The following is a 22,805-nucleotide window of genomic DNA, read 5'->3' as shown; positions in this document are numbered from 1 at the left end:
TAACAACAACAACAAGGAAACCAGGAAAATGCCCGGAGAAGGTAACATTTGTGCTGGGTCTTAAATATGAGTTTTGAACTTAGATCAGATTGGCAGAGGAGTACATGCCACATAGGAGAAGCAGCATGGGCTAAAGCAGAGATGCAGATGTGAACAGCGGTTTCCTGGGAGGGCCAAAACAATAAGCCTATACAGGCTATTACTTCTGAAAGGGGCTTTGCAAATCTTCTAATCCAATGGCTTATTTCATAGGTGAGGAAACTGAAGCCAGGAGAAATGACTTCTCCAATATCTGAGTTTTTGTTCTGCTCAGTTACTTGATTCCAATTCTGAATGTGTATTTGTATTTTACCATTCTTTGAGCAAAAGTGTGTGATGGAGTTACTTATATCTCATAGCAATGCGCTTGGAGCTGGCTTTTCTCCCCTTGCCAAATCTACAAAGAGCATTCTCTCTGCTCATTCACCTTAAATACATCAGTCAACTTACCAATCAATCATTCTGTCTATTAAGCATGTCTGAAGGAAACTTCTACATCAGACACTCTATACACTGTTTATTTCTCTTGCTCTTTGTTGTTGTTGGGTACCATTGAGTCAATTCTGAGTAGAGCTGCCCCATAGGGTTTTCTTGACCATAATATTTATATCTTTATTGAAGCAGGTAGCCAGATCTTTCTCCCTTAGAACCACTGAATGGGTTCAAACTGCCAGCCTTTTGGTTAGTAGCTGAAGGCTTAACCATTGCACCACCAGGGCTCCTTTTATTGGTTCTTTAGAACTACACATTTCTTTGTGTTGCTTATTCTTAAAATGCACTTAATCTTGATTGACTTAAGATATGAAAATCTTAGAATGTATTCTTGTTCAACTCTCTTAATATTCCTAGTAGCATGTGTATTTCAAAGCTGAAGGGATGCTGGGATATAGTTCTGTGTACTATTTATGTTTTAAGGTCAAAAAAAAATTGAGCATAAACATCGATAGTCTAAGGATTAGTGAGCTGAAATGGGCTGGTATTGGCCATTTTGACTTGGAGAATCAAATGGTCTACTCTGCTGGGAATGACAACTTGAAGAGGAATGGCATTGCACTCATCTTCAAAAAGAACATTTCAAGATCTATCCTGAAGTACAACACTGTCAGTGATAGGATAATGTGATACTCCTACAATGAAAACCAGTTAATACAACTATTATTCAAATTTATGCACTAATCACTAAGGCCAAAAATGAAGAAACTGAAGATTTTTATCAGCTTCTACAGTCTGAAATTGATAGAACATGCAATCAGGATGCATTGATAATTACTGACAATTGGAATGGGAAAGTTGGAAACAAAGTAGAAGGGTCAGTGTTTGGAAGATATGACCTTGGTGATAGAAACAATGCCGGGGGTCGCATGATAGAATTTTGCAAGACCAACGACGTCTTCATGGCAAATACCATTTTCAATAGCATAAATGGTGACTATACATGTGGACCTCACCAAATGTAATACATGGGAATTAAATCGACTACATCCGTGGAAATAGATGATGGAAAAACTCAGTATCATTAGTCAGAGCAAGGCCAGGGGCTGATTGTGGAACTGACCATCAATTCCTCATATGCAAGTTCAAGTTGAAACTGAAGAAAATTAAAACAAGTCTATAAGAGCCAAAGTACAACCCTGAGTATACGCTACCTGATTTTAGAGACCATCTCAAGAATAGATTTGACACAACACTAATGACGGAAGACCAGACAAGTTGTGGAATGACATCAAGGACATCATACAAGAAGAAAGCAAGAGGTCATTAAAAAGACAGGAAAGAAAGAAAAGGCCAAAATGGATGTCAGAAAACACTCTGAAACTTGCTTTTGAACATCAAACAGCTAAAGCAAAAGGAAAAAATGATGAAGTAAAAGAACTGAGGATTTCAAAGAGTGGCTCGAGAAGAGAAAGTAAAGCATTATAATGACATGTGCAAAGAGCTGGAGATAGAAAACCAAGAGGGAAGAACACGCTCAGCATTTCTCAAGCTGAAAGAACTGAAGAAAAAATTGAAGACTTGAGTTGCAATAGTGAAGGATTCTATGGGGAAAATGTTAAATGATGCAGAAAGCGTCAAAAGAAGATGGAAGGAATACATGGAGTAGTTATATCAAAAAGAATTGGTCAAAGTTCAACCATTTCAAGAGGTAGCATATGATGGAACCGATGGTACTGAAGGAAGAAGTCCAAGCTGCAGTGAAGGCATTGGCAGAAAACAAGGCCCCAGGAATTGACAGAATATCAATTGAGATGTTTCAACAAATTGAAGTGCTCACTGGTCTAGGACAAGAAATTTGGAAGATGGCTACCTGGCCAACTGATTGGAAAAGATCCGTATTTATGCCTGTTCCCAAGAAAGGTGATCCAACAGAATGCGGAAATTATCGGAAATATCATTAATATCACATGCAAGCAAAATTTTACTGAAGATCATTGAAAAGCAGCTGCAGTAGTATATCAACAGGGGAGGGCCAGAAATTCAGGCCAGATTCAGAAGAGGACATCGAATGAGAGATATCATCACTGATGTCAGATGGATCTTGGCTGAAAGCAGAGAATACCAGAAGAATGTTTAAAAAAAAAAAATTTTTTTTTTTGAATGTTTACCTGTGTTTTATTGACTCCGCAAAGGCATCTGACTATGTGGATCATAACAAATTATGGATAACACTGCAAAAAATGGGAATTCCAGAACACAATTAATTGCTCTTGAGGAACCTGTATACAGATCAAGAGGCAGTTGTTTGGACAGAACAAGGGGATACTGTGTGGTTTAAAGTCAAGAAAGGTATGTGTCACGGTTGTATCATTTCAGTATACAGTATTCAATCTGTATACTGAGGAAATAATCCAAGAAGCTGATATATATGAAAAAGAGCAGGCATCAGGATTGGAGGGAGACTCATTAACAACCTGCATTATACAGATGACAAAACCTTGCTGGCTGAAAGTGAAGAGGACTTGAAGCACTTACTGATGAAGATCAAAGACCACAGCCTTCAATATGGATTACACCTCAACATAGAGAAAACAAAAATCCTCACAACTGGACCAATGAGCAACATCATAATAAGCAAAGAAAAGATTGAAGTTGTCAAGGATTTCATTTTACTTGGATCCACAATCAATACCCATGGAAGCAGCAGTCGTGAAATACAAAAACGCATTGCACTGGGTAAATCTGCTGCAAAGGACCTCTTTAAAGTGTTGAAAAGCAAAGACGTTACCCGGAAGACTAAGGTGCGCCTGACCCAAGCCATGGTATTTTCAATCACATCGTTTACACGTGGAGACTGGACAATGAATAAGGACAACTGAAGAACGGATGCTTTTGAATTGTGGTGTTCCCGAAGGATATTGAATATACCATGGATTGCCAAAAACCAAAAAATAACCAAACCCAGTGCCGTCGAGTCGATTCCAACTCATAGCGACCCTATAAGACAGAGTAGGACTACCCCGTAGAGTTTCCAAGGAGCACATGGCGGATTTGAACTGCTGGCCTTTGGGTTAGCAGCTGTAGCACTTAACCACTACGCCACCAGGATTGCCAGCCAAAAGAATGAACAAATCTGTCTTGGAAGAAGTACAACCAGAATGCTCCTTAGAAACAAGGACGGCGAGATTATGTCTTACATGCTTTGGACATGTTGTCAGGAGGGATCAATCCCTGGAGAAGGACATCATGCTTGGCAAAGTAGAGGGTCATCGGAAAAGAGGAAGACCCTCAATGAGGTGGATTGACCCAGTGGCTGCAACAATGGGCTCAAGCATAACGATTGTGAGCATGGTGCAGAGACTGAGCAGTGTTCTGTTCTGTAGTACATGGGGTCAGTACGAATCAGAACCAACTCTCTGGCACCTAACAACAACAACTATTTATGTGTCTATCTCAGGTTACATATTTCTGAGAAAAATATTTTTAGGACTCCTGCCCAGCCCCATTAAAAAAAAAATTAGTTTGTGTTAATTAAGGGGAGAAGAAGGATAAAAGTTCATTTTTGAAAGACCCTTGGTACTTGCAGAAGAAAGGGTGACATGACCTATTTGGGAGTGTGGGGAGCTGTGCTCCAGATGGAGGCTGGCATAGCCTGTACCATAGACGACCTTTGTATTCCTTTACTCTCTCCTTTCCCCAGGACCCATCTCCTTGCCCTCGTTCTCAGCCCCACCACCCCTGGCACAGGTACAAAGTAGCCCAGCTGCAGACCTGACCTTTCATATTCTCTTCAGACCATCAGTGGCATGGGTTGACTGCATACACAACGATGTCAGAGCAAATAACCATGCCTGGGGATTGTTGGAAAAACAGTCTGTAGAATAAAGCACACACATTACCACAGTGCGGGAGAGACTGGAACACAGGATACCTTGACAGAAAGAGAAAAGTATTAGAACTAATTCATAAACGTGTTGGATGAAAATTAGCAGCTGAAGATTTGCAAGGAGAGAAGAGACAGGAATAAAGAAGAGGGAAGAGACAGACAGATGGAGAGGGAGAGGGAGAGAGAGATGTAGAAGATAGAAGAGGAGTCACAGTTTTCTTTCACAGTCTTGCTTCCCCATCAGCAGAAGCAGCCTCTGCTCTTGTAGGAAGCTGCCTTGCCTTTGGTTTTCCATCCCCTCCTAACCTCTCCCGTCCTCAGCCCCTGTTTCTGGCCTCACACCAAACTCCCACTCCTAACAGTTGTGCTTTTCACACAAGTGGGATTCCCAGCTTCTTGAGAAGGGGACTCTCTCTGCACTAAAAGCACCAACTTCTGATATGCCCCTGGTAAACCCAGGAGAACTGGAGCTTCAGAGGGGCATCTTCTGATCATGTAGGGGTTACTTAACCTCTCTGAGCCTAAGTCTCCTACAGTAACATTAGGATTATTGGTCAGGCTGAATGAGATTTTGCGCAATGCTTGTAGTCATTTATCTTAGGAGCTAGCATGCTTTATGCACTTAGTGTTGCTATAATTAATTACTATTATTAGTGTTAGCATTAATGGTAGCGCAGCAACAGCAGCAGCAGTATCTCAGTATTCTTAATTTGCTTTCTAGTGTTCTATAACTAGTAGTTCAATCCTTCAGGTAAAGGTCATGAGGTCAAACGGTGTTTATTTAAGCTCGGTTTAGAGCCAAGACAGATGCATGTTTCCCAAATTCCACTCCTTAATTGGGCAGATGACGGTTGGAATTTTGCCACATTTAACAGTGATTCTGTTGGATGGTTTTCCACCCTGGAACATAATGCAGGCAATCACCCAATTTCATTTTGAAAGAACAATTGAAATTACTATGTGTGAGATGAGATGGGTTTGGGTTCGTTGGGTTTGCCTTGATGTTTCTTCTCCTCCTGTTTTTCTTTCTTCCTCCCCAGATTCCAGCCCAGCACTTGTGATGTTCATGGTACTCTGGGCCTGCATTTGCTGCTGCACGCAGCACTATTGGGTATAGATTTTGACCTTTTCCCAAGTAGGTGTAGATAAAATGAGGCTCTGTGCACAATGATAACTTCTATAAAGTTATTGCTGGCCTGTCTATACCACATTTTTATTTGTACTCCCTGTGGCATCTAATCCCTTGCTTCTGTAACACACTGTTTTACAACCTCTTTCCCCTCTTAGGAAGGAGAAAAACAAACTGCACTTTTGGTAAAATCCATTCAAACTGATGCACTAACTCTCTCCACGTATTTTGTAGTTTAAATGATTTAAACACTAATTGGACTTTTTCTCTTGAGAAAGAAAAGTTAGGCATTAGCTTGCCCTTGGCAACACTATGTGGAGAGGGAGAAGAGGGGTTTTTCTTCCCTTTGTTTTCTGTAACATTCCTGAAAGCATACTTGTTTTGATTCTTTTAGGCGAGCTGCTCAAAGGGACAGTGAGATAGATGTTTCGACTCATCTTCCCTCTCTCCTGCGCCTCTCCCTCCTCTCCTGTTTTCTTTTTGCCATTCCCTTCCCCTCCCTCTTTTCGGAGACTCCATGATGCCTGAACAAGGGTGGGCCAATAGTGGATTCTACGTCCTCTCCTTTCCAATAGTGGATTCTACGTCCTCCTCTCCTGTACGCAGGGCTGCATTTTCTGCCACCATAGGCAATTTAGGGCCTCGTGACCTAGACAGTGTTTTTTCTGTCTCAACTTTTGTAACATAGAATCCATCCAGCAAGGTGACCGGGTGCTAGAGGGGTAGGAGGAGATGAGGGAGGACTTTTGGGGTTACATACAGAGAACAATTTCAGTGCTGGGTTAAGGAGTGGGTAGGACCTTTAGTGGTGATGGAAATTTTCAGAGACAAATCTTAGGGAGCAGCTTCAGAGAGAAATCTTAGATATTGGTGTGAAATGTGTGGTGGTGGTGGTAATGGTGCTTAAAGGCTAGCAGAGTTTTAGAGACTGACCGGTACAATGTACCTCACACTTTTTTTTTGGCCAAAACCCACAGTAAAAATATATTCTAAAACGTAAGCAGAACACAAGTACACTCATAAGAGCTTAAGATGTGGTCAAATAAATGAATTAAGGCTTTTCTCTTTGTATTTGATGAGGTGCTTACTATTTATTTTCATTATCACATTCTTGGTAAAGCAGAGGGTCAGCAAAAAAGAGGAAGACCCTCAATGAGGTGGATTGACACAGTGGCTGCAACAATGGGCTAAGGATAACCATTGTGAGGATGGCACAGGACCAGGTGTGCTTCATCCTGTCGTTCATAGGGTCGCTATGAGTCGGAACTGACTAGAAGGCACCTAACAACAACAACAAATCACATATTACAATGATCATGTAATTCATAAGCTATGTTTCTGATTAATTTGATTATATATTATCGATTAGAATACTAGTATCTGAAGCCTACCTTTGTTGTTATCATCAATCCACCGTGATGAACTTCCTTTACAGGATACAAATCGAACCACTCTCATTCTTGTTCTTCTTACCTCTAGGCAAATTCCAGTGAAATCTTATCTAATGCTCCAATGGGGACAAATATCCTTTATTATTGATATTTGGGTATGTGAGTCTTTAACAGGTATAATCTTTGTGAGATTGGAGGGTTAGAAATAATAACTACTTTTATTAATATCGTAGTTCTGGAAGCCAAAAGTCTAAAATCATGGTGTTGGCAGGGCCATCCCTCCTCTGGAGACTCTAAGGGAGAATTCTTTCTTGTCTCTTCCTGCTTCTAGTGGCTCCAGGCTTTCCTTAGCTCTAGGCTGCCTCACTCCAATCGCTGCCTGTGTCTTCACATGGCTGTCTTCTCCTCTGTGTTTCTCCTCTCCTGACTACATCGTCTTCTTTTTGAGAGCACTTGTCGTTGGATTTAGGGCCAACCAAGTTAATTCAGGATGATCTCATCTCAAGATCCTTAACTTAATTACATCTGCAAAGACCTTTTTTTCCAGATAAGGTCATATTCACAGGTACTGGAGGTTAGCACTTGGACATACCTTTTTGGGGGAACATAATTCAGCTGGTAACACCTATGATGTGCCAGCAACCAGCGCTAGTTCTAGATGATGATGATGTAGCTGATTAATGAATAAGATTTCACATATTCTACTTTGAGTTCCTAGAAATGACTAGAAATAATCTTTCTTCTCTTTATGTAATATCTTCCTCATAGAATTGTTAAAACAGTTGCTTTAGATAGTGCCTATAAGGTGTTCATTCCAGTGCCTAGTAAGATAATAATGATGATGATAAAACTAAGCCAAGTCCATTGCCGTTGAGGTGATTCTGAATCATGCAGTTGTTGGTGTTAGGTACCGCCTAGTTGGTTCTGACTCATAACAACCCTACAGTGACCCTATATAAGGTTTCCAAGGGTATAAATCTTTACAGAAGCAGACTGCTATACCTTTCTCCAGAGGAGCAGCTGGTGGTTTCGAATCTCTGACCCTTTGGTTAGCAGCCGAGTGCTTAACCACTGCTCCATCAGGACTCCTTACAATGATGATAATTATTGTTATTATTTTTTAAAGTTTTAGTTGACTGGTCTGCCCGAGTGGGTCCAGAGAAGTAACTTCTCATGTGACACAATTCAATTCTGTGCATATTTATGACTCATCCACCACACACAAAATGCTGTGATTAGCACAGGCAGAGCTACAACTACCTTCAAGGACCTTTTAATCTTCAGACACTGTATACAGGCACTTGTAGGTCTCAATGTCATTTTTTTGTTGTTATTTGATTTATGTTTATACCCAAGAATATATATATATATCCCAGAATATATGTATATATGTATTCAAGTCTCCCACACTGAAGATGCAATAAAGCAAAACACAAAGCTAGCCTCCCTCAAAGCCCCGACCCTGTCCAGTTGCAGTCTGCCCATTCTCTTTTCTCATTCTTTCACAACTAAGCTTGAAAGATTGGGCTTTCTCCTTGGGTTACGTTCATTCCTCAGCTTGCTACCACCTAACTTCTGCTGCTGCCCTGGCAGTGAAATGCTTCTACTAAGTCACCAGTGTTCTCCACTGTGTCAAATCGTGACAGCATGACTCTTGGTCCTTCACTTGTGTCAGCTCTCTAGTTGGTCTTTGACATTCCTAACCACTTCTTCTTGAAAGTTTCCCTGATTTCTGTCACATCACTGATCCCTGATTTCCTTTCCATTTTTCTGGTCGCTCCTCAGAATCCTTTATGACTTCTTTTTCCACTTGCCCCTTAGATGTCTATGTTCCCCAGAACGCACACTTGCTGCTTTACTCCTTCTCACTCTACGGCTCTTGCTGAGTGGCTTCACTGGTACCCAGAGCTTCAGCTCCCCGCTTATACAAAATGATTCCAAAATCTATAACTATAAACATTAACTTTTTTCATGCTCAAAACCTAAATATCCAAGTGCCAAAAGAATATTTTTGCTAGTATGTTTCACCAGCACCTCAAATTCAACATTCATTGTCTTGCCGTCCACTCATTGCTGACTCCTCTTACCCTTTCTCTGTGATTGGTAACATCATTCACTCCGTTGCCAAAATCAGAAACCAGGTGGCAGCTGAACTACAACTCATTCTTTAAAGTGAGCTTAAGAGCATATCCTTTGAGCAGCTTTCCAAGAATCCCAATCTAATTTTGACAGCTGGACTGTGAACTCAAATAACATTCTGGACATGCTTCTGTTTTAAATCTTATCACACTGCACAATGATATCTGCTTTATTTCCCCTGCTAGACTACACTCCTTGAGGAAGGTAACTTATAATGTGTTTTGTACTCTTCAGTCCAGCAAAAAAAAAAAAAAGTGCCTAGATATTCAATGAATGTTGTTTCCTTCCCCCCATTAACATCTGAATTAATTCATGAATTATTTAACAAATACACGAACAATAGAAAAAAAAAGTTTAGCAAGGGAGTTAAGATTGCAAATAACCAATATATAATATAAAATACAAGTTTTGGTCTCTCTGTAAGACTGAGAATCGTATTCATTTGGCAAGAAGGGGATAGAGCCCAGGTGAAGCAACATCTGAACACCTGCTTATCAAGTACTTTCTATGTGCCAAGCCCTCTGGTAGGTATCTTGTATATAACTTGTTCTTTCCTTTAACAAAAGAAATTAAAAGATGACGTTTTTCCCTTCTAAGCAGTGAGCAAGCTTGGGCTCAGAGAAGTCTGGTCTACTGCCTGAGGTCCCCCAGTTCTGAGGTGGCAGGTCCAGATTTGCAGCCAGGCAAGTAGACCCCTGAAAGGTATTTCTTTCCTCTACACTTGGGCTTCTTGTGCACCCTCTCATGGCAGAATCCACTTTCCATGCCCGCAGCCTTTGAAGTGGAGGCTATATTGAGACTTGGGAGGGGCAACGCTATCATAACTCCCATGGAGCTTTAAAAAACCACATGTTATTACTTGTAGGTCTCGATATAATGTTTATTTGTTATTTGATTTATAGAACCATACGAGGTGTGACTATAAAGCAAAGAGGCTGATTTTACTGTGTGTCTGGTGGAAATTGGTATCTTTATAGGAGTCTCCATCTTTCTAGGAGGCAATGCTTTAATTCAGTGGTGCCTTGAGATGTCCCACTGTTGGGGAGTTTGTGAGCATGAAGAGAATGGGGGCTACTGGGGGAGTCACTTAGTGGGGGTGGGGTTGAATTCTCTGCTGTCAGCTTCACCAGCTTTCCTCAGACCATGGAGAGTGGATATCAGCTGTTTCATTCAGCACATATCTGCCCTGTGCCAGGCCTGCATCTGTAGAAGAGAAATCAGGATGAGCAAAACAAACACCCTGCTCTCATGGACCTCACAACTCTAATAGCAGAAAGCTTGTAAATGGCAGAGCTGGGGTTTGAAACCAGGAATTTGAATTCATGTCCAAAGTTGGTTTTTCCTGCTAGTCCAGCAGAGGAGTCCTTCCTTGGAGAGCAAGCCATGCTGTCTGTGATGGAAATGATTGAACTGACTTGACTTCTGGTCTCAGGCCAGCAGCTGACTAGGAAAACCATTAACACACATTTGTTTTCAAGTGGGGAGCTCCGGTGGTTCAGTGGTTAAGAGCTCGGCTGCTAACCAAAAGGTCAGCAGTTTGAATCTACCAACTGCTATCAGGCACTCCTTGGAAACCCTAGGGAGCAGTTCCACTCTGTCCTATAAAGTCACTATGAGTCGGAATTGACTTAAGGGCAATAGATTTTTCTTTTGTTGTTGTTGTTTTCAGGGCTACAAAAGTAGAATGAGAAATGAGGTTTCTCATTTGTCTTCCATAGATCACATAGAAGACAGCAGCCGTGCCTCAACCAAAGTACTGTATTCTGGGATGCGTTTCTATCTCATGGAATTTCTTGAGCTTAAAAATTGAAGACCCTGGTGGTGTAGTGGTTAAGTGCTACAGCTGCTAACCAAAAGGTCATCAGTTCAAATCCGCCAGGCGCTCCTTGGAAACTCTATGGGGCAGTTCTACTCTGTCCTATAGGGTCACTATAAGTCGGAATTGAGTGGGGCAGTGGGTTTTGGGTTTGTTAATTCTCACCTCTGTTCAGTAGCAACGTTTCCAGTGTACTACATTTCCATATTTATTCATTCATTTCTTTACAGCGTGCTTATTTCAGGTTTTTTTTTTTTTCTCCATTTTTTTTGTTTCGTTTGGTTAGTTTGGTCAATAGCAGTCATTTGACATTAGGAAGAAAGAAGGGTAGGTGGTCCAAATGTTCCCTGTTACCCACAATCGTCACTGTACCAGCGCTGCCAGGAGATTTCACGTGTATCTTCTCTCTTAATAGTACAGCAGCAGCTCTGTGACTTAGCTCTTACTAACCCTGTTTACAGATGAGGAGGTAAAAACTCTGAGAGGATAAGCAACTTGGCCAAGACTACCTCCATATCCTGAAGGCCCTGAGAGAGCCAACTTCTTCATGCTAGCCCAGGATATCACCTCAACCGTTTTACTTCACTGGGTCTGTGCTGAGTTAGGCAGATTTCGGTGTGATAAATGTGCATCAAACGTAGGGCCCTTCCTTCATGTTCCTTCCTAATGCTCATACAAAGCAGCTTGGTACAACCCACCCTCAGATAAACACAAACTGTAAGTTTTCCTTATTTAAGAATAACACACAGTTTGAGATTGCTTTCAAGACTGGATATAAATTTCATTAGATAAATTCGGACACCTCTGTTGGATCCAGAATTCCGCAATAGCCATCCTCATCCTGGCAGCCCCTGGATGGTAAAATGGAAGCTTATTAATAACCACGTGAACTTTTTGGCCCTTAGATGACTTCTAATTCTGCAATGGGCTCTTCTTCAAAAGCAGAGGGAGACATGTCCTGTTTCTCACATCACACAAACACACACCTCAGGGATTTTCTCGCCATGCTCTGTAGAGCTTATCTGCCTATAGAGCCACTTCAGAGAAGGAGCCTGTGACATTGGGGGAGTGAGGCCTCTCTCTGCAGGTAGTTGGCACTAAGATTTACTGTGTGCTTGCTGAGTGCCAGGCATGATGCTGATTACTTTATATGCAGACTTTAATACTCACAAATACTCTATAAATGCATTGCTATTATTGCCCCATTGTCAGATGCAGCGACTGAGGATTAATGCAGTTAAGGAACTCTCAGAAAGTCACATAGACAGTAAGTAGTGGAGGCAGGTTCACACTGACGTTGGCCTCCTTCTTACCCACTACACTGTGAGACAGGCTTCTCATTGACCGTGATCATGGCAGGTGCATTACAGCCAAGCTACTGCTTAACCCGGGCCCGTGACTCACATTAAGGGTGAACAGACAGCGTTTTCTTAGTTTCTTAAAAAGCCTAGTGATAACTTCATGTCCTCTTCTCCAAACAATTTAAAATCTACTCTCAAAAACTGAGGTGTGGCTATGCAGGGAAAATATATTAAGAGACCAAGTAAAAGCAGTAAAATAGCCTCAGGTCTATCATGCGGGATGAGAAGGCCTAATTCCAAGTTAAAACCAAAGGCAGAGGAGCCTCTAGAACTGGGATGAGGGTTCTGTGGATAGAGTCCCATGGATAGCACTCCTTGATACATGCATTCACATATACACACTGTTAAGAATTTTTCTAATTTTTTTTTTTTTTTTTACAGGGAACACTGAGTTACACTCAGCCCTGTACTGTGCCAGATCCTTTGTTCAAATGCCAACTCAACATCTCCATTTGGCTGTCTCAGAAATAATAGACGTCTCAAATAGTCAGACCTCTTTATTCACTCTTGTAACCCCTGCCTCCCTAGCCTATTCATTCTGGGTCATCACCCTTGCAGAAATTGTACCAAAACCCTGGCTGTAAACCAAAACCTTAAAGTTCTCCTCAGTCCCTTTCATTATCTCAATCCCAACATTCGAACACTCAGGAAATCCTAACCACCACATTTCTAAAACGCATCCGTTATCTCTCCCTTTCTCCCCATCCCTATCATCCTGCCATCATTTTGTGCCTGTTCGAGACTTGACACCATCACCGCTTACACCCCAAATCCTGCAGCCCATTTTCTACATGACAACTAAAGCAGTGTTCTAAAACTTTGTTAGTCATCACATCACTTATCTGCTGAAAATTTCCAAAGTTTTTGCACTTAGAAAAAATTCTACACTGTTACCATGGCTTCCAAGGCAGTGTGGCCAGGCCTCCTGCTCGCTGACCCAGCCAGGCTCCGTCAGCCTCTGCATTAGTCATTGGCGCTGCTCAGACCTTCACATGGCTGGTTCCTTCTTAGCTCAAATGGCGCCTCTTCAAGAGACTTTCTCTGACTGTCCGATTTATCATCCTTTCTAGCTCATCAAACTTTTTGTGTTATTTATTTTTAACTTACAGTATGTAGCACAATCTAAATACTTGTATTTATTTATTATGTCTCTCCTGCCTATTTCAACACTGCTCATTCCCCCTTGCAGAAAGACAGCGTATCAGAGAGGTGATATTTCTTGTTTACCCCTGCACCTCCTAGACCAGTCCCTGACATAAAACAGGCACTTAATATATACTTACACAACTACTAAATGAATTAATAGATGAAAATAATGTTAAGGTTTTTGTCATTTTCAAAATCTCTTTGCTTTTTCTTATTGCTTTGTTTCTTTGTTTGTCTACCTTGGGTATTCCCTTCTGTGTGGGAGTGACATGCCAAAGAAAATAAGACAAATGATACAGTGCCATAGGCAAGGTAGCTTTTGCAGCCCCTGATACTGGTTAGATGTGCCCGTTCACACCCAGCGCAGCTGCAAAGTGGTGCTTCTGGCTGGCAGCAGGCAGCAGTTGGCTCTCTTAATTAGGACAGTTCTTTGGGTATGGCGCGTGAGTTGCTGTCCCACAAGCCTGTCTGTGCCTGTTTCTTCCCCTCTGTGGAGTGGTAGTGCTCACACCTTTGGTCAGTAGTTCTCTCCTGAGGGTGACTCTTCAGCAGTGTGATAGGCGTTTCGCCCCTGGGCACAGTGCGCATTAAGACGGAAAGTTATGGGCACAGAATCTTGTTTAAACCAATTTGAAATGGAATCATGTGGTAATCAGACTATTACAGGCGTGTTTCCCAGGTGGGTTGCCTTACTTTTTACTAGCTTCTTTGGACATTCTAGGAAATTTTCTCTAGTTTCCAGATGCTTGCTACCTTTCAAGTTGCTAGAGTTACCTGAATACTGACATGGAGGTGCTCAGGGTTCTTTATAGCCCTTCTTTCTGCTTTCTTTATGTCTGTTTTTCCAAACCCAAGGAAATTTCCTTTGGCCAGGGTCCCTGTTCTCAAGCTTTATCATAATTACTTCTCTCTGGCTAGTTAGCAGTCTCCATTCTTTGTGGTCACTACAGCCCTGCAGCCTGGATCCACCTTGGCATTTTCTGTGAAAACCTGCTGTAAATAACAAGAAAATAAATAATAAGTCTGACTCCAAGCTCTAGTTTGTACATAGGGCATTTACATTCTTGCGTTCACATCTTTTTATAGGCCACAATTTTTTATCACATGAAAGCAGGAGTTATTGTATGTAATCATAAATTATGTTTATTAAACTCTCCCATTGTACCATGTCCTTTGGTTATGTGTTGCCTGTATGATCTCGTTAATTATCCCCCTACACCTGTGAGAAAGAGGAGATAGGTATTACCTAGTACCAGTCACACGGCTACAGAGTGGAGGAGTCAGTATCTGAACAGATAGTCCATCTTTCAGAACCAATGCTCTTAGTCACTTTGTTAATTTATCTTTATACAACAGTCCAATATCCATGGGATGTTTGGCTGGGGTCACCATGATAGATGGTGCCCAGCTAAGCCTCTCATAGGAAACTCCCAACATAAACTACTGTAATCTTTGTTCTTTGTGAACTTCACCCCTTTTTCTCTTTGATATTGACCTTCTCTTATAAATGTGCATGCTGGTCCCTAGCAATACCTTCCAGATGAAATTGTAGACTGATGTAAGGATCATATCTTTGCACTTGTTTCCCTGACTTGCTAGCCTTTGAGTTTATTTATCCACTTGATAAATATTCAACTAGGAACAAGTCTTAGAATAGACAGGCCATGTTCTCTAGGGTTCCAGATGACTTTTGATGGGGGAGCCAATCTTGCCAAAAAATAAAATAAGGATACTTGGTTTATTCCTCTCTCAAGAACAGGACTTATTGTTTTATGAAGAAATTTTAAGCATAATTTCTACCTATCTCTGCTGTTCTTTACTGGCCTCAGCCATTCTTTTCCTACTTTGAATCTCATGTTCTTCCCATCTAAAAGAATACCTCATGGATGAGTTAGTGCTAACTTACCAGCTGTCCCCATTTCTATCTCCTGAGAAGCTGTACCACCAACAGGTGCACACATTGGGAATGTTATCTGAGATCCTTGCAACTGGGTGGCAAGAGCCAGATCCAACCCCATCACCGCCACACACCTGACCCAGACTGTTGAGATCCAAGGTGCATTTCCTTGGCCCAGGGAGAGAGTGTGTCCAAGATACAAACTCTGTGATTGTATAAGAACAGTCTCTCATTTTCAGCTTTTCACAGGTTAAATCCCCAAAACAGCATTTCCAGTCTGGTGATTATGGGCACAAGCATTGAGTTTATAGGATCATGTGCAACGTGCACACGGAAAGCCCAGGTGCACCCAAATCTTAAGGACAGATGTGTGTCATTAAACTGGTAGGTGATATAAGATTTAGCAGTGTGGCTGCTCTCTGAGCCCCCAGTCTTTCCTTTCTTCGTCAGCGCTCCTCTCAGCTCGGCAGCTCAAGAGCTCACAATGGTGTGTTCTGCTCTACTCCTGCCTTTATTTAGCTTTGCTTTCTGTTTCTGGAAAGACTCTAATATATCTTTCCACTGTTACTGATGTGACTAGTGATAAACATTCTCTCTTTATGGGGTATGTTGTGCTAATTAAAAAATTTAGACTATATATATATATATATACACACACACATACATACATATATACATGGGCTAAACATTTTACAAGGACAGAAGAGGCAGTCTTTATTTACGTTCAGTCCCTGAGAGCCGGTAGCATGCCTTTGTATCCCTCAGCAGCTCAAGTAGGATATGATGAGAGTTCGATGCTTACTTTTTGAATTAAATTTTATTTTTGTAATTGTGCAGAGTCCAGGTGAACAAAAAGATTTAAAAAAAGAATGCAACAGAGCAGATACACATGGCAACCATTAGTTTAGGAAACACAGTAAGAGCCAGTCAGGGAGGCTTCTGCCAGGTGGAACAGAAACCCACTCACTACAGCCCCAAGCAAAGCCTGAGCACTCAGGTTTGGTATTAGAATACATGAAAATTAATCTGAGTCCCAAAGAAAATGTGGTTAGCTTCTAGGACCACCATATCACACAGTCCCTTCCCAACACCGTGATGGTGCTACCACATGTTGTGATCATAATGTCTTGGATGGATTTTATAAAAATCAGTTCTCATACTTTTCAGGACCTCCTTGTATTTCCCCAGCCCTCTTTCTTTATGACAGTAAGGCACATCCATTACAAGCACAGGGTAGAATGAGAACTGTTTTGCGGGTTGTACAGTGAAGGGAAAAACAAAAACAAAAAACGTTGCTGTCGAGTAAATTCCGACTCATACCAACCCCTTAGGACAAAGCAGAACTGCCCACTAGGGTTTCCAAGGAACACGTGGTGGATTCAAACTGCTGACCTTTTGGTTAGCAGCCGTAGCTCTTAACTACTATGTCACCAGGGTTTCTGTGTGGTGAGAAGCAGCCCAGGATTCTTCAGTACAGGAGAGACTGACATCGAGTCGGGGGCAAGAGTATTCGGCAGAGGGTTCACCGTTTCTGGAAGCTGGCTCCACTTGTTTTCAGAGGTCCAGGAGGGCTCTGGCATAGGACTGTACAGGTAGCTTGGCTAGGTGAAGGCTGGCTTAGCTACTCCAGGGTGGGGTTTAGCAACTTCTGCTAGGCATCCAGTGGAGGGAAAGTGTCAGTGTCAGTTCCACTATGCTGCTGTCCCCAGTACTGCCTCTCCCGCTCTCTCCCTCCTCTCCATGCCTGGGAAACCACAGAGTAAGGCGTAGCATTCTCTCTGCTGGCTCTGGCGTCCTCCCAGTGCCAAGGCCCATAGGGTTAAGGGAGCGGTGGAGACCAGGTGAGGTGCCTGACCACCTCCCCGCATGGCTTCGGAGCCCGCGTGGGCGCTGCGGGGCGACGCGGCTGTGGCCCCGGCACGGCGGGGGTTAAGCTGGAGCTGGGGGCGCGGCGCTTGCTCGCTGAGGTTCCGGGACCAAAGTCTGCGCGGGGCGCGCACACTCCGGGGTCCGCGTACTGAGAGAGTGGTGGTCAGTGATGGAGCTGCTGCCATGACAACTCTGGAAGTCTGTGTCAGTGAGAGGCGGGAGCGCTCCTGGGAGGAAGGCTGCGCTGAGCCCGAGGGCCGCCGCTGAGCTCGGGCGTCCCCGGCTCCGCGCGCTGTCGGAGCTGGAGCGCCGGGCCGCGGTCCTGCTCGCCGCCCCGCCTGCGCCCGCCGCCCCTCTCCGCCTGGGCGCCGACAGCGTGGGCGCTGGCCGGAGCCAAGCCAGACCCGGCTTGCTTGCAGAAGCCACCAGACCCGGAGGATCGCGGGCGTGGGCTGGCTTCGTGGCCCGTGCTGTGGAACTTTTTACCGTCTCTGGGTGACAGATTGGAGATTCGGGTCTGGCTCATAAAGATATCTATACATATGTGTGCTCTAATAAAACATGTTCTTCTCTCCTCGAAGCAGCCGTTTTTTATGACATCTTTATGTCAGAGACACTTGCCTTGCTTCTTTGGGTTATAAACTTTTGATGCCAGACCTCTGCAGAGCGTGCCCAACTGAATCGGAAAGTAGCATCTTGAAGAGATAGGCAGAAAGGAGCACTCTGTGACCTTCATCACTGCACCTTCCTTCTTCCTCTCCCTTCCCGCAGCCTCCTTCCTCCCCAGGGGAGCTTCCAGAAAGCTCTTTTTGGATGCAGGAGGGGCATCTGGTTCTGCTAGGCTGGAAAGCTGAGACAGAATTTGAGGAAGAAATATTAGGCTCCGGAGAGCCTGGACTCCTTCTTCCCCTTCTCTGCTTCTGGCTTGCTCCATCCCTTTCCTTTCTCCCCACACCACTTCCTGTGACAAGCCGGTGTCGGGGACAGGGACTGTGCTGCCGCTCAGTTCTGGGAAGTTATATCAGTCGAGGATGGGGGTCTGTGTGTACCTGTTCCTGCCCTGGAAGTGCCTCGTGGTCGTGTCTCTCAGGCTACTGTTCCTTGTACCCACAGGAGTGCCCGTGCGCAGCGGAGATGCCACCTTCCCCAAAGCTATGGACAACGTGACGGTCCGGCAAGGGGAGAGCGCCACCCTCAGGTAGGGAGCTGTACTTCAGTGGGGGAACTGAGCCCCCAGGGTGCGATCACCTGGGTAGGGGTGAGCCTGGGTGATCAGAAAGCTTGTATGTGGGCTTCGAGGATGTGAGAGGGCCCTTCAAAGGCCACAAGTGCCCACTTGCGTACTCTGTGATAGGAGATATCCATTCTCCTGGATAGGCATGCCACTTACTTGGGTTTTTTGGTCCAGGGTCTTACCCGTGAAACCTGAGGCCCAGGCCTGGGACTTCGGGCATCTAAGAGGCCACGGCATGGCTAGTCCTGTTTTGCGTCGGCAGCAGATGAGAACACGAGGGCACCGAGACTGAAGGGGGGGTGGCAAACATAGTGTTGTTTAATGCCTTGGTGACTTTGATAGGCTGGCAGCTTGGGAGCAGGTAGCCATGATGGGCAGGCTCCCCGCTGTGGGAGAGGGAGCTCCAATTCCAGCCCCAGAGTTACCAGCCCAGGCCCTGGCCCTTTATGAGGCTGCTGGAAAAGCAGCAATTCATGTCAACTGTGTTTTTTTTGGGTGTGGTACTCCTGGGGCCCCTGTTATAAATTATGAGGTCAGTTTTATCTTTGCAGGCTTGAGCCAAGGAGAGGAAACATGTAGCTTTTATGCAAGAACGTCACCCCCTGTGAAAAACACAACAGGAAAGCTTTTTGTTTCACTTAATGAGTTACAGAGAATCACTTACATGTTCCAGGCTCAGGGGTGGAGATTCTTGGAATATGAACCTTTGGGGACTGGGCTGTTGCAGCAGAGACTTTAATAAAAATGCAGCCACCACTTTCCACCAGCTCAGCAGATATCATCTTTTATCCCTTTAATGAAGCAGCTCTGGTCCTAGGAGACAGATTCAGGGATGTCCCAGCTTAACTATGTCTCACGGTATACACAGGGTATATGTGTTTGCCCTGTCTATGACTTTGACGGCTATGGTCAAAATAAAATATTCTGCCCCAGGTTCCGCAGCCAAACAGCCTGGTTTCTCCTAGTGAGAGAATCAGGGTGGGTTTTCCCTCTTGATCTTCCTTCTCCTCCCTGGTTGGAACCCTCCCTATGTCCAGATGAACCTTTCCCTGGGGAAGGAAAGAAAGGCCTCTGGGTTAGCAGATTTTTTTTTTTTTTTTCCTAAGCCCAAGTGTTAAGGTTGGATTTTTGCCACTTTGGGTAGTTTTTAGATGAATCCTCTTTTGAGAGAGAAAACTGGTCCCAGGGCCTCGTCTACTGATGCTCTGGTGTCAAAGGAGGGGAGAGAAAAGGCAGGTTAAAGATGTCTCTCCTAGACCTCATTAGAAAGAAGCCCGACCACATGGGGACCCTTCAAACTGTCCCAGACTGGATGAGACATTCCTACTTCATTGCCCCAGAGGAGTTTTATCTACCCAATGGAATGACTTGTGGGATGCACGTTTCCAGTAGACTGGCAACTTCCAAGATGAGAGTAGCTCACAAGGCACAAAGTACTGTAACAAAGGGTGTCATGGCAAATGTTAACGGATGTCAAGAAATGATGATACTGCCACCAATCTCTCTTTCTGCTCTAGCCTACTCTTGAGGGGCAAAGAGCCCAGGACTAAATATGGCTTCAGTGATCAACTTTCCAAAATCCTCTGTTCTCTTCATGTCCCTAAAAGTTAAACCAGTAACTTAAAAACTTGGACTTTCTGCTTTCATGCAGTAAGATGATCCCACCAGCAGAGGTCCAGCTTTGATCTACGTTCTTTTATTAGCTGCTGGCCTATTTTCCTGATTTTCAATTCTAATTTTTAGCAGCTGGGCTTTGGGAATGGGAATAAAAAAAGGAAAAGCCGAATAGTTACTTTAATAAATAATAAATAACTCCCATGTTCAAATCTAAATGTTATACCTGATTGCCTGTTTTAGTTTTTGTTTAAGTAAGTGCATGTCTTCTGGTGATTCTGGAAACCCTGGTGGTGTAGTGGTTAATAGTTTGGCTGCTAACCAAAAGGTTAGATTGAATCTACCAGGCGCTCCTTGGAAACCCTGTGGGGCAGCTCTACTCTGTCCTGTAGGGTCACTATGAATCGGAATCAACTCAACAGCAATGTAGGGTCACTATGAATCGGAATCAACTCAACAGCAATGTTTTTTTTTTTTTTTTCCCTGATGATTTTACCTCTCCTTCTGTGTATTTTTCCCTGGACAGAGAAATCCAGTACATTGTCCACATTTTTGGTCTCTTTATATCATCTTTCTTTTACTGTTTGTGGTCTTCTGTTTTATTTTTTTATTCCTTCATTTTTTAAATCAGTTTATCATTCTTCTGTTTATTACTTAATTTTTATTATATCCTGATTTTTTAAGGTTATGATTTCCCTACTATCACAATACATATATGTTAAACAATATATATTGAAAACAACATATATACCTCCTGCAAATTTCTATGGGTTCCAATCTTTCTCCTTATGTTTTTAACTCTCCTTTGCTTTTTTGGCTAACAGTTGGGTACCATCTACCAGAAAACTCATTTGCAGGTCCTCTAAGGGAGAGTGCATATTTCTAGGCTCCGAAAGCACGTGGTCGCAATCCCAGATAAAAGAACCATGCTCCACTTTGTGTTGTTTTTTGCTTAAAAAAAAAAAAAAAAACTGTAATTTTTAAGTGTGGTCACTCTCTGGTCTTCTTTAATATGTTCCATTGGGGATCCATTATTTGGGAACTCAGTGTTCAGAATGCATCGAAACAATTGGATTGTACCCACACTTATCAGCCACAGAAAACCTTTTCAAATGTGTCCGTCCTGGATCAAATTATCCCATGCCTATTTCTAAATCTTGAATGAGGTCACATAAGAGGGCAAGGACCTAGTAAGAAAAGCAAAGGAGTCAAGAAACTTGGGTCTTTCTTTGAATTTTCTAATGAAAAATTGCATGACTTAGAGAAGAATGATTTCCTTACTGGGGGATATCAGTTTTGTCATGATTGGTCTTTGGCTGAATTGAGGGACGTTTAGGAGTGATGTCCCAATGAAGGCACTGAAGTTTTGAATGTGGATGAAACTCATTTTATATAAGTGAGGCAGGATCGTCTTCATCCTAACCACTTCACAGGGCTACTTGGAAAGTAAAAGTCATTATTTGAATACTGAGGTATTTTGCCTTCTTAGAAGACAGAGGAATGGAAAATTAAGTTGATATTCATTATTGTTGAATTATAGAGTCTATGAATCTGATTTGAATTCATTATTACATGTGGGCGCTCTTGGCCAGACCATTTCATTACAATTATCTGCTGTTGGGTTAAAAATGTTCTGTGCCCTGAGGTAATTTTTAAACCTTAAACCAAAAATACCACCTTCCGTCATCTTAAAACCAGGCAATAGTTTACCTTAACTAGTAAAAAAAGGTCTGCCTTGAGCTTTATGCTCTTTTAAGGACTGTCTATACAGGATCAAATTGACAACAGCAACTTGAAAGATTGGATAGGAACCTTAGGGGCAGTGGGTTTATGTTAATGGGGGAGGAACAACTTCGAAAAGGAGGGTAAGAATGGTTATATAGTTTGAAGAATGTAATCAATGTCACTAAATTGTACAAGTAGAAACTGTTGAATTGATGTATGTTTTGTGGTGTATGTTCTCAACAACAACAAAATAAATAAAATTTGGAAAAAAAGTCCTGTGCCTTTTAGTTAGATTAGATAGAGAAGTGCTGTGTCTGAGTCAGTGACCATGTCAGAAGAGCCCAGTGTCCTCAGTGTGACCCACTGGTGCCTGTTGAGCTGTCTCAGCCATGCAGATGGCCTTCAGAGGTGCTTTCCTTGTGGGCCTCAAACTTTTCGACATTTGCTTTTGTATAGAACCACGTTGTGTGCATAACTGTGTTGAGGAGTGGGGAAGATGGGTGTGGTTGGTCCAGCAACTATGCCACTTAATGGGAAGAGTTCCCATCCACAAACTGGTTTTTCTTTACTAGCAGGATATCAGTTTTGCAGATGTAGATTTGTTGATCCAGGATTACTCTTACTAACATTTCTAAAACATCGCCACAATTTCATTTAGAGTTATGTGTTAATCCATTCAAGTATTTGAGGGTTACTAGCTGCCAATAAATTATCTTAGTATTTGAGGGTTACTAGCTGTCAACAAATTACCTTAGGAACAGGATTTTGCCAAAGCAACTGTGGCAGTACAGTTCCCAAGGAAGCATTCTAGTGTGTCTGGTATTTTTTTTGCATTTTGTACTCACCATCAGCAACTTTTCCTTTAGTGTAAATTAAGAAACTCAGAGTAGCAATTAGGTTATTCAAAACAAGTATAGGACTCTTACACCAGTGTTTAAATTGCCTAAATAAAGATGCATGTGAAGTACAAAGGCTTTATTCTTGGTCTGGGAAGATAAAGATGTCAAAGGATACTCAAGCAGGCACAGGCCCCCAGGGACACTGAAAGCAGTGGGGCTCACCTGTCTGCATCTTGAAATTACCTGTATGCTTTTTAAACATACCAGCTCCCAGACCAATAAGGC

At 42.9% G+C, this 22,805-nt stretch overlaps 1 protein-coding gene across 4 annotated transcripts in view; it reads left to right on the top strand.

Annotated features, from left to right (window-relative positions):
* The window catches only part of OPCML (opioid binding protein/cell adhesion molecule like), a 1,635,517-nt gene that overhangs the window by 844,285 nt on the left and 768,427 nt on the right, over positions 1–22,805 (top strand). For 3 of the 4 annotated variants that reach the window (XM_049856263.1, XM_049856262.1, XM_049856265.1), the window contains exon 1: positions 18,093–18,306. In XM_049856263.1, the coding sequence (XP_049712220.1) occupies positions 18,140–18,306 (167 nt within the window). In that variant the 5' untranslated portion in view covers positions 18,093–18,139. Of the gene's footprint in view, positions 1–18,092; positions 18,307–22,805 lie in introns of those variants that run through there. The other variant, XM_049856264.1, reaches the window with a different exon arrangement.

Source organism: Elephas maximus, chromosome 17, assembly GCF_024166365.1.
Source record: "Elephas maximus indicus isolate mEleMax1 chromosome 17, mEleMax1 primary haplotype, whole genome shotgun sequence".
Classification (NCBI taxonomy): Eukaryota; Metazoa; Chordata; class Mammalia; order Proboscidea; family Elephantidae; genus Elephas; species Elephas maximus.
Note: the sequence above shows the minus strand (reverse complement) of the source record. Positions and strands in the feature narration are given on the sequence as shown.